Below are 12500 nucleotides of genomic sequence, written 5' to 3' on the forward strand. Positions count from 1 at the left end.
AGTGTCGACTTATCAGAGAGAAAGACAAATTGTAGGCCTTAAAGTCAGGATGCAGTCCCATGACAAGCCTCATGCTTGCATGCTATGAAAACAGAATGCAGTGAATTATCTGTCACACACATACACAGACAGACATCTCACTCGGACTAAAACAAAGAGCCATTCAGCAATATTTTTTATTAGCGTACCAACCCAGCCTACATCTTTGTTACTGTGTCCTGACATATTTAAACCCTCAAACACACACACACACACACGCACACACACACACACACACGCACACACACACACACACACACACACACACACACACTACACACACACACACACACTACACACACACACACTACACACACACACACAAATTACGGTTGAATGGCAGACAGGAAGTTGTGTTAGGTGACTTACTCCTCACGCAGTAGTTCCTGTTACTAGTTGACTGACAGCAGCATACAGTGGAAACGAGGCATCTAAGTCTGACTGCTGCTACTGCTGCTGATTCTGTTGCTGGTGGTCTATAATGCTGTGATGTTTCAGCCGGGGAAGTAGATCTAGTTTTTTTAGAAAGCCAAGAGACGAGACTTCAAGGAAGAACTCCTTAACTGCCCCTCCCGACGCGTCTCTTCCTCTTGCGAGAGTTCACACCGGAAGCACCCGCTGCTCTTTATTTCTCTCTCTCTCTCTCTCTCTCTCTGTCGTTCTCTACTCCCCCTCAGTCAGTTGGACTTCCTCCTCCTCCCCCTCCGCGATGCCGGAGAGGTTTGAGGGGAACCGTGAGGAGATCTTGCACCCAGCAGAACTGAGGGACACACACACACACACACACACACACACAACCGTCAGGAGATCTCACACCCAGCAGAGCTGAGGGACACACAAATATGCATACACACACACACACACACACACACGTATGCACACACACATACACAACACAGATCTCACCCCCACCAGGGCTGGGGGACCATGAGTGAACAATGGCTGCTGATTAGAAATGCAGATGTATCTCCCCATCCCTTTGTCACACACACACACACATGCACACACACACACACACACAAGCCCAACTGATCAGATGCAGACAGGAAGCCCTTTCATGGGTGTAATTATAAAAGCAGACATGCGTGATGCACAAGCCACAGCCAAAGATACACTGAGACACACTGAACACAGCAGTCACACAGTGGGGAAACTCAAGATAACTCATGATGTACGAGGAGCTTTGGAAGAGTGACAAAAATAAGAGTTCTTTAAAACCACCCATTAAAAATGGAGTAGAAATGTGCAGACTCAAATTCCAAAGGGACTGGATTTTGTCTTAATTGTAGTTATAGGAACAGTTACTGGAAACGTCGTCCAGAAATAGATCTGATGTGAGAGTCTAGGGCCAATCTAATCGCTCCCAGCTGTGAGGTAAGCGTAAATTCCACCAGGGGGCAGTATGGTACAAGTCCTCTTGTCCGTGTTCTGACCTCTCGGCTTTTCAACTCCAATGTCCACTCCACGCATCAGCTTTTAGCACCACAACAATTCGCCCCCTTATCAAGTTGGCAGTGACCATCAAATGTCGTTATGATAGCTTGATTAAGACCCATTCACTTTCTCCAAGCCAGTTTGATGGAATGGGATTCATCACAAACTAGGCTCCTATACTCTTTATCATGATAAAAAGTTGGTGCTATTTCAGGCGAATGTTCTCATTCTTCTGAAAATTCTTGAGCATGGTCATATTTGGCAACTTCTGGAGCTGCTTAGACTTGATAAGCACAGACTAGGCTACCAGTAGGCTAAACATGGTCTTCAGTTGCGGTTCGTGGACAGAGACAGAAGTAGACAAAGAGACAAGTAGACACCGTTTATCAACATCTTATGTGTCAGTCTATTATGCAATAGCGAAAACTGACGGCGAAAGAGGGATTGTGCAACATAGACTCAAACAACAAAATGGTACAGATCGATATTTAGACTACTCTGGCTTTCTAATTGTGCGTTCTTTTCAGAGTTAGGCTACATAGCCAAAGTAGTAGGCTACTTACCGACCCAGCATCTCGCATATGGAAAACTGATAAAATCCACGTCGGTTGTGAAAACCGAACGTTTTAAGCCGAAGCATTAAGGCCAACATCTACTAATCGGAGGGTTAAGGCCGTCAAAAAAAGCGGTACAGTAATATTCCTTAAAAGTCAGGGGTCTCGCACGCAAGGTTCCTCCGAGTCCGGTATGCGGGGTGTAGCTCATAGGGGTGAAAGGCATCAAATTTCATTGAGATAGTTTTCATCAAATGTAAACTGCTGAGAAGCGGGGACATACCATCCCGGGACCAACCATCTCAAGTATGTCTTAAATCGCCTACAGACTACAGACAGCCTTTCCTATAGACAATAGACAATAGTACACAGACAATAGGACACAGACACATAACTTTTGTTATTTAGTCATTTAATAGGCTACATCCTGCCAGTCCGTCCAGATCCATGGGCAAGAGTCTCCTGTTTATTTGTTCCGACTGATGCTGACACAACTGCACTCTGATTTGTAACTAAAAGACTCAGCAACAACAAAGTGAAATATTTGCAGTAAAACATCAAACAATACTAATGTAAACAAATCTGGACAACAACAACCCACACCAAATAATTAAGCTGCAGTATGAGCAAAACTATGCTCACATTTTGTTTCCTTCCAGATTACCACAAAACTGTTCAGTAATGTTATTTGTTTTGAGTGACAGCTGGTTCACTCAAGGCAAACTCGCATGTAAAAAATGATGCAGTAGATACTATAGGTTGTTCTCACTTGACAGTGTTGGACAGTCTGTAGGCCACTTGAACATCCATCAGATTTCATCAGATTTTCTCTAAAAAATCCTGCCCCCCCATAATACCTCAGTGCATGCTTAGGCTAGGCCTACTGTCTGTATTCATTGTTAGTTGGGTCCCATACTGAAAATAATCTTAGAAATCTTTCTAAGTGTGAAAAAGATTGTCTAAGATGAATTATTTTGTAAATAATTTCTAAAAAAGCTGATAAAGTCAATCAGGCTTCTTCAGATCTGCTGGACAGGCAGATCTCCTGTTCCTGATGGGATGCTGGGGGAACATCCAGCTCCAGACTGGGGGTTACTGATGACCTCAACCTCTGAGGAGGAGAGCAGAGCAGAAGAGAAGATTTACAACACAAACACAACACAACAACACAAACAATAACACAACACCACAACACAACACAACACAACAATACAACACTACTGAGGAACTCAACCTCTAAGGAGGAGAGCAGAGCAGAGGAGAAGGTTTACAACACAACACAACACAACACAACACAACACAACACAACACCACACACTACAACACAACAATAACACAACAATACAACACTACTGAGGAACTCAACCTCTAAGGAGGAGAGCAGAGCAGAGGAGAAGGTTTACAACACAACACAACACAACACAACACAACACAACACAACACAACACAACACAACACAACACAACACACAACAACACACACCACAACACAACAATACAACACTACTGAGGAACTCAACCTCTGAGGAGGAGAGCAGAACAGAGGAGAAGATTTACAACAGAAACACAATACATAACAAAACACACCACACAAACAATAACACAATAGAACACAACAACACACCACACAACACAAAATAACACAACAACAACACAACAACACAAACAATAACACAACACAATACTGAGGATCTTAACCTCTGAGGAGGAGAGCAGAGCAGATGAGAAGGTTTACGACACAACAGCACAACACAAACAATAACAACAAAATAGCATACCACCACAACAAAATACAACAACACAACACCATGGAACACAACATACAGCGCAACAAATCGCACAATATAACAGAACATAGGTCCACTCTGACCTCCATGAGAGAGCCCTTCCTGGTGTAGAGTTCATGCAGTGCTCCGAGGGGGATGCAGATGATAGAAGCCATAGTCAACATCCAGCCCACTGCTTTGGACCAATCAGGGAACTGGTACCACTTCCCATAGCGAGGAGGGGTGTGCTGCACTATACTTGTGACTAATATAGCCTACACACACACACACACACACACACACACACACTTTTTATGATTCTACATGGTAGGTTCTGTACATAGATGTTTGTTTCATGTACAGTAACTAATGCTGATATTTCAATAATATATTGTATATTTATATTTACCATGACCATCACTGGGGTGATAACCAACCAGCAAACCTTGAAGTAGATATTTGGTGATTTCCCCAGTGTTTTTGTAAGCATTGCGGAAAATCTGTTTAGACCTTGACATTCCAGAAAGAAACGTCATGGGACGAAAGGCTTTGATGAGAGGTAACAGATGCACATAAAAAATCTTCTGAACAGGCTGACAAAACATTATACAAAATCACTGGGCCTGGGTGAAAAAGTTGTATAGTTTCGTCTAATGTAACTTAAGTTTTCCATAGCAATTGCTAGGTGGTATGAACGTTCATGTTTCTTGGCTGACGCTTTTGTTCAAAGCGATTTTAAATGAGGTGCAGTACTACCTAATATCCAGCTGATGGCAGCAATCTCCAGCACAGCCATGACAAGCACAGACACTGCAGTTGTGTAGTGTTCCATCAGCTGGAACATGTAGATACCACCCTGTGTGTAGAAGGACAACAATTTACCTTCCTTCATGGTCTACCTGAAGAATGGAGACACTCACCAAACCCAAAATGTTTGATACTGTGGTCAAATGAATGGACACCAATTGTCAGTATGTTAGCAGAATATGGCATTTGCAATTAACTGTTTCTGGAATGGTTATATCAGCCTATCACATTAAGCTGACGTAAAGTGTTACTGGGGTTTGATTTTTAAAGTGTTACTGAGATTTGAATGTAGAGCCTTGCTGGGGTTATGTGTGTAAAGTGCTACTGAGGTTTGAGTGTAAAGTGTTACTCTGGTTTCATGTATAAAGTGCTACTGAGGTTTGAGTGTACAGTAAAGTGTTACTGGGGTTTCATGTATAAAGTGTTACTGGGGTTTGGTGTGTAAAGTTTTACTGGGGTATGGCTTGTAAAGTGTTATTGTGGTTTCATGTATAAAGTAGCTGGGGTTTGGTGTAGAGTGTTACTGGGGTTTGTGTGTAAAGTGTAACTGGGCTTCGAGTGTAGAGTATTTCAGGCATTTGTGTGTAAAGTGCTACTGGGCTTTGCATGTTACCTGGTGTGATTTATCAGATGTCCGTCAGCCCATTAGCTTGTTAGCTTACATCAGCTAGCATAACAAACATGGTTTCCTATTTCAAGCTTCATACATGCGCTTCATAAAACATACTGTATGGGTGACGTCACAGAGGGTTTGTCCGCCTATTTATACGGTGTATGGTGTCACCTGGAAGACGCAGGGCAGGCCCACTAGGAAGCTTCCCATGCTGACCAGCAGGAGGAGCACCTCCTTCCGCCTCAGACACAGGGGCAGCTTTGGGCTGAGGCCGTCCACCACACATGTGGCCACCAGCTCCAGGTGCGCAAACTGCAGGGAGCACATAACGGGACTGTGACTGTTACATGACCAACAGATAAACAAGCAAACAAACAAACAATAAACGAAAAAAGCACATAATGGGACTGTGACTGTTACATGACCAACAGATAAACAAGCAAACAAACAAACAATAAACGAAAAAAGCACATAATGGGACTGTGACTGTTACATGACCAACAGATAAACAAGCAAACAAACAAATGATAAACGATGATGTAGAGAAGCAATGGAGACCTAAGAAATAGTCGGCCTGTGTTTCTGGTCTGTGTGAGTCCCTGTCGCTTTGGATAACAGTGTCTGGTAAATCTCTCTCACTTTATGTCACGTCTTATGGTCATCTACGTACAAGTCTGTGCAAAATTGTAAGACAGAAGTATGCGAATAGGACAAATATAACACTTCTTGTCCAGTCAAAATATTTGACAGTCTTTTGTCCATAATGTCATCTATGATTTGGTTTCAAGCTTGAAATCCATTTAGTTTGCGAGAGTGTGTTTACCTGACTGTCCAGTCCCAGACAGAGCAGCATCAGGAAAAAGAGGAAGGCCCACAGCTGGGGGACAGGCATGGTGGCCAAGATCTCAGGATACACCACAAACGCAAGGCCAGGCCCTGGATAGAGGAGAGGGGAGGTCATTCTACACTTCACACACACGACGATTTCAGTCGGCTTTAAAATAGATTATCAGATCCCAAATGACCTCCGACAGCGAGATCATCAATAGTAAGATTCCGCTCGTGAGCCATGTAGCCAAGGGCTGAGAAGACGACAAATCCAGAGAAGACGCTTGTGGCCGAGTTGGCCAAGGCCACGATGAGAGAATCTCTACATGGGAGAGGATACATGCAGAAATAATACACATATTAAAGAAATTATACAGTCACTTTAAATAATTTGTTTACTATTTTTAAAGCTGCAATATATATATGATTTCCCTAAAATAGTCCCCTAAAAGAGACAAGCACAAAATTAATAAAGTATTGTTTTCAGTCTACAGACATCTTTCACAACAAAATGAGCTAGCCTTTATGTTTTTTCTCAGTCGCTTTGGTGAATTTCTCGAATCACAATGCACATTTGCACAACAGTTAGTGCATTTCTCAAAACAATTCGTGCAAACTGCACCACATAATGGATAACCCGCAAAAGCATGTGTCTTGCTCAAAATGCTTAGTTTATGCCTCTGTGGTCAAAATTACTCCAAGACAACTGATGTGAGACTGCAGCTTTATTCACGATACCAGAAGACTATAACCCACAACAAACAATCCCACACATGTGTGGGTGAAACCCTTAAGTGAAACCCTTAACCCTTATACCCTTAACACACACACACACACATGGAAAACCACAAGATACTTCCACCCAACAACAATGATCCATCCATCCAGTTAGTATTAACAAAGATAAGGATGTTACAAAACCCCTTAACCTTGTAATGGGCTATGTATGTTTGTGTCCTTGGAGTGAACACAATCAAACAGTCTTCTCACTCTCTGGAAATGTCCACAGAGGGAGACTACAGGGACACAGAAGAATGAAGGTAGCCATAGCACATATGCATGGTTAAACTAAAGATTTCAGTAAATGAGCAACCTATATACAAATTATACCACACCTCAAAAGCAAATACTTATGCCAATGAAATGACCAGTGCAATCAAGTCATAATGCCATTGTTTATGTCAAGAGAGTCAAACTGTTTAGTCTTGCTGTCAATGTGACAGTTTACTCTGTAAGTATTTTCTATTGAACAAGGCGCAAGGCAGCACTATTTCCTATTTCGCCCCTTGGTTAGAGATGTGCACCACTGTACATCTTTCTATACATCCTGCCTGTCAGTATTTATATATGCTAGACAGACTATGACAACTAGATATGACAACTAGTTCAACACATTTGCATGTAATGACACAAGCGATGAAATCAGGCCAATTTGTTTTATGGGGTAGGACTATTCAGCAGGGTACCAGTATAGTGTATTTTGACCAACATGACATTAGCCATTGAAAATTCCAAAAACAGCAGACATTTGTACAAAATCAGTTGCATGGATGTGCGAAAGCATTGCTATTTGTTCAAAATGGGGAGAAACTGCTTCAGTGATGTGCACAAGTGATAAGATGATATGGAGTTTGAACAGTTTTGAGAATTACCATTCTGATCTGAGAAATGTGCCAAAGCAATAGCCTGATGAGCCCATAAACTGTAAATATATATACAGTCCATGGACGAGCCAGACCCACACATTTGCTGCCGCTAGGGTGCGTCTAGATTTCTAGGCTACCAAAGCAACACTCTTAAAATAAATGTGTTGTCCCTGTGTTATCTGGACATAGAGATGGGTTAAAAACAACGCAATTTATGTTGTTTTCAACACATTTGTTTTAAAAGAGTGAACTGAGAAAAACTGTAACAGTACCAACAGTGCAATCTATTGTAATGTGGTTGTATTTCTACAGGAAATGCTGCTGTTTCTTACCAGTTGGCAATTATTTTAGACAGAAATGATATCTAACTGCTCCATTAAGACTTTTTGACAACCTGAGAATGTTGTAGTTGTAGTTGTTGTAGCTGGCCATGGAGATCATGACTCCGAAGCCCACGCCGATGGAGAAGAAGATTTGAGACAGAGCGTCAATCCAAACCTGTGGAAGAGGGAAATGAGCTCATCACCAATCTCCGCAGTCCCAACGTGTTACATTGCAGAGTTTCATTGTCCAAAGTTGATTCTTGATGTTTTAGTATATTTGGGGGCTTTTTGCCTTTATGCAGATAGGACAGGAAACGAGTGGAAGACAGAGGGGGGGGGGGGCAAGACCACCAGAGATAGGGGGGGGGGGGCAAGACCACCAGAGATAGGGGGGGGAGTGGAGAGGGACAAGACCACCAGAGATAGGGGGGGGGCAAGACCACCAGAGATAGGGGGGGGAGTGGAGAGGGACAAGACCACCAGAGATAGGGGGGGAGTGGAGAGGGACAAGACCACCAGAGATAGGGGGGGGGGGGGGGCAAGACCACCAGAGATAGGGGGGGGGCAAGACCACCAGAGATAGGGGGGGGAGTGGAGAGGGACAAGACCACCAGAGATTGGGGGGGGGGCAAGACCACCAGAGATAGGGGGGGGGGGGCAAGACCACCAGAGATAGGGGCAAGACCACCAGAGATAGGGGGGGGGCAAGACCACCAGAGATAGGGGGGGAGTGGAGAGGGACAAGACCACCAGAGATAGGGGGGAGTGGAGAGGGACAAGACCACCAGAGATAGGGGGGGGCAAGACCACCAGAGATAGGGGGGGGGACAAGACCACCAGAGATAGGGAGGGAGTGGAGTGGGACAAGACCACCAGAGATATTGGGGTGGGGAGGAGCGGGACAAGACCACCAGAGATATTGGGGGGGGGGGGTGGGGCAAGACCACCAGAGATAGGGGGAAGTGGAGTGAGACAAGACCACCAGAGATATTGGGGTGGGGAGGAGTGGGACAAGACCACCAGAGATAGGGGGGGGACAAGACCACCAGAGATAGGGGGGGAGTGGAGTGGGACAAGACCACCAGAGATATTGGGGTGGGGAGGTGCGGGACAAGACCACCAGAGATATGGGGGGGGGTGGGAGCGGGTCAGAATTAAACCGAGGCCCCTGTGTGTTGGTCTGTGCCTGTGTGTGTCTGCATGGGGTGTTTACCTGTGGCATTGAATGCCTTCGTGTGGTGTGTGTAGATGTGTGTGGGGTGTTTACCTGGACCTCTTTGAGTTTGTGCCACTTGGGCGTGAGGAAGAACAAGGCGCCATCTGCTGCCCCCGGCAGTCTGCAGGTGAACACCAGCAGGATGATGAGGATGGTGTAGGGGAACAGCGCCGTGAAGTACACCACCTGTAGGGGGAGACAGAGAGCAGTGAATCACACCACCTGTAGGGGGAGACAGGGAGCAATGTAGTACACCACCTGTAGGGGGAGACAGAGAGCAGTGAATTACACCACCTGTAGGGGGAGACAGAGAGCAGTGAATCACACCACCTGTAGGGGGAGACATAGAGCAATGTAGTACACCACCTATAGGGGGAGACAGGGAGCAGTGCAGTGCGCCACCTGTAGGGTGTAGAGTTGAAGTATAAAATATATAGAGTTTGGATTGAAGAATAAAGGGCCAAATGCTTCGATTTACAGTAAATATATTGATAATATAATTTTCATAGCATAGCATTTGACTTGATGTCAAGAGAGCACTGAATTATAATTCTTCATAGTTCATAATTCTTCCCAAACTAAAGCAAGTGTCAATCAGATTGCTTTGAAGTAGGAAAGTATAATACCTTGCCAGTTAGCTTGACCCCTTTGAAGATACTGAAGTATTCAATCATCCATGCGAGAATGAGACAGCCGAGTAGTTCCCAGCGTATGCTGCCCATATGCTCTAGCCCTTCAGTGACCTGCAGGAGTCTGTGGCTGCATACAGAGAAGAGCGGGTTAGCCCACAAGTCCAGTTCAATCAGCCTCAAGAATGTCTCGCGAAATCAGGATTGCCAACTCTTAATATCGTCCCATTAGAATTATAGGGTTCTATCTGTATTCTGCGTAGTTCTGAGATATTGAGCTTCAAAGTTTTAGAACTTTATTGAGTTATATTGATGAGTGGAACAAGTATTTTTAGATATAATGACCACAAATGCATACAACATCAAGAAACACCTCATCTCGCTTTATTAGGTTGTTACAAAATAAGAATATGTCAATATCTCAATTTTGACAAAAATGTCAGATAGAACCCAAGGGCATGGAATGCTAGATGGTGGTTGTGTGGCTGGCAAGAAGCCTGGCTGTAATGCTGCAACCTGAAAAGTTGTGGGTTCAATTCCCTCCTTCCGTTGTGCCCTTGAGCAAGGCCCTTAACCCTGATTTGCTCTAGGGGACAGTGTCCCTTGTTATATAATTGATATATGTAGGTCACTCTGGATAAAAGCATCTGCTAACTGAATAAATGTAAATGCATTTGGATTGAGACGCACACTTTTATTTTCCAAAAAATACTCCTGTCAATCTACCACCAAGCCAGCCATGAAATTTTGCAACTCTGGCTAAACACTAGTTAGTTACCCACTTAAAGAATTGCTGGCTGGCCGACTGCCTCAGAGAGTCGTTGACAGTGAACCCAACTGAGCAGGATTCCGGAACGTTCCAGGTGTTGTTGCACGACTGCCATGGCAACGGGGAGCTGAACGAGTTGAAGAGGTAGAAGAGGATCCAACTCATCAGGGTGTTGAAGTAACCGATGAAAATGAAGGACACCACGACCGTACCCACCCCGATCCCTAGGACAACACACACACACACACACACACACATACACACACACACACACACACACATCAGGAAGTGAGTGCATCGATGATGTGACCAATACAAAAACCATCATCGGCCGCTGATTTCTGCGGAATCAGGAAAGCAAAACAGCAATACACACACAATTTTAAAGACAGCAGAGACACACGGAGCCGTTTCTCCCGTCGCTCGCGTTGAGAAGTTCAGCTGTTGCTGCACCGACAGACGGCACCGGCCAATCAAGCCAATCTACGGACGGCACCAACCAATCAAATTACGGTTATACTTCAAGTCATTTGCATAGCTACCGTCGGGAACACCCACTGGCATGCGTTGACGGAATGCAACTGTGTGTAGAAGCCCTAAGGATGTCTTCATGGATATCATTAACACTTCTCTGAGACAGGTTGTTGTTCCAGTATAAGTAGCTCTTTTGATCCCGTGAGGAAATTTGGTATCTGCATTTATCCCAATCCGTGAATTAGTGAAACACACTCAGCGCACAATGAACACACAGTGAGGTGAAGCACACACTAATCCCGACGCAGTGAGGTTAGGTGCCTTGCTCAAGGGCACTTCAGCTGTTCCTACTGGTCGGGGATCGAACCGGCAACCCTCCGGTTCCAAGCCCGGAGCCCTAACCAGAAGGCCACGGCTGCCCACATGTTCCATGTTCCATGTTCCATCATGCTTCAAGGCCGCCACCACACATAGTCATGTCACACATCAAAAGCCACTCACCCCCACACCCACCCTGGACCCCTTCCAGTTTGGATACCGAGCCAAACGGTCCACAGAGGATACAATCTGCTCTGCCCTCCACCCAGCCCTCACTCACCTGGACACAAAAGACTCATATGTGAAAATGCTGGATAGACTTCAGTTCAGCATTCAACACCATAATCCCACAACAACTCATCTGCAAACTAGACCAGCTGGGGCTCAACACCTCACTATGCAACTGGCTGCTGGACTTCCTCAGTGAGAGGCCACAAGCAGTAAGAATTGGCAACAACACCTCAAGCAGCATCACACTGAACACAGGGGCCGCCCAAGGCTGTGTTCTCAGTCCCCTGCTCTTCACCCTGCTGACACACGACTGCACACCAACCTACAGCACCAATCATATGGTGAAGTATGCGGACGACACAACTCTGGTGGGTCTCATCACCAAGAACGATGAGACCCACTAGCAGGAAGGAGATAGACCTTCTGGCCACATGGTGCAGAGACAACAACCTCCTGCTGAATGTCAGCAAGACCAAGGAGGTTGTTGTGGACATCCGGAGAGGAACCTTATGATATAGACCCTTTCAACAATAAAAACAAAAACAATGCTTGAACGTTCTATTTGGTTCCCAATCTACTTCCTCTGCATTAAGATAACATATGGAATGTTAAAACGGAAGCCTTGTGGGGCCAACTATGATGCTGATAATGGAACTCTCTTGAAAGGGTCTATATTTTCCTTAATCTAAAGAGAAGGCAGAGGTCCCTCTGTGCTCAATTGAGAACTAGTACCTTACCTCTGGCAGTGGAAGTGGGTCGATTTAAAGGTACACCTGAACACTTAGGTTTGTGTGAATTCTGTGATCTTCAGGTTGTGGAAGATTCATTTCATTTTGTTTTTTATTATCCTTTAT

At 44.8% G+C, this 12500-nt stretch overlaps 2 protein-coding genes across 3 annotated transcripts in view; both read right to left on the bottom strand.

Moving 5' to 3' along the window:
- The window catches only part of rassf2b (Ras association domain family member 2b), an 8427-nt gene extending 6194 nt beyond the window's left edge, over positions 1 to 2233 (bottom strand). The window contains exon 1 of one of the 2 annotated variants that reach the window (XM_076283960.1): positions 2037 to 2233. In XM_076283960.1, coding sequence (XP_076140075.1) covers positions 2037 to 2125 — 89 coding nt within the window. In that variant the 5' untranslated portion in view covers positions 2126 to 2233. Of the gene's footprint in view, positions 1 to 408; positions 776 to 2036 lie in introns of those variants that run through there. The other variant, XM_076283962.1, reaches the window with a different exon arrangement.
- A 228-nt stretch (positions 2234 to 2461) lies between these two features.
- Positions 2462 to 12500, bottom strand: part of LOC143122426 (sodium- and chloride-dependent GABA transporter ine-like) — a 12188-nt gene continuing 2149 nt past the window's right edge. Inside the window, exons 2-12 of the mRNA XM_076283222.1 lie at positions 10637 to 10847; positions 9852 to 9984; positions 9277 to 9411; positions 8081 to 8184; positions 6238 to 6362; positions 6036 to 6148; positions 5384 to 5524; positions 4549 to 4648; positions 4202 to 4302; positions 3897 to 4067; positions 2462 to 3138 (exon numbers count right to left, since the gene is read on the bottom strand). Of these exons, the coding sequence (XP_076139337.1) occupies positions 3037 to 3138; positions 3897 to 4067; positions 4202 to 4302; positions 4549 to 4648; positions 5384 to 5524; positions 6036 to 6148; positions 6238 to 6362; positions 8081 to 8184; positions 9277 to 9411; positions 9852 to 9984; positions 10637 to 10847 (1436 nt within the window). The 3' untranslated portion in view covers positions 2462 to 3036. The remainder of the gene's footprint in view (positions 3139 to 3896; positions 4068 to 4201; positions 4303 to 4548; positions 4649 to 5383; positions 5525 to 6035; positions 6149 to 6237; positions 6363 to 8080; positions 8185 to 9276; positions 9412 to 9851; positions 9985 to 10636; positions 10848 to 12500) is intronic.

This window comes from Alosa pseudoharengus, unplaced genomic scaffold (genome assembly GCF_046254945.1).
Source record: "Alosa pseudoharengus isolate Yale_2024_CS ecotype anadromous, Long Island Sound unplaced genomic scaffold, YU_APseudo_1.1 YU_APseudo_1.1_scf_14, whole genome shotgun sequence".
NCBI lineage: Eukaryota > Metazoa > Chordata > Actinopteri > Clupeiformes > Clupeidae > Alosa > Alosa pseudoharengus.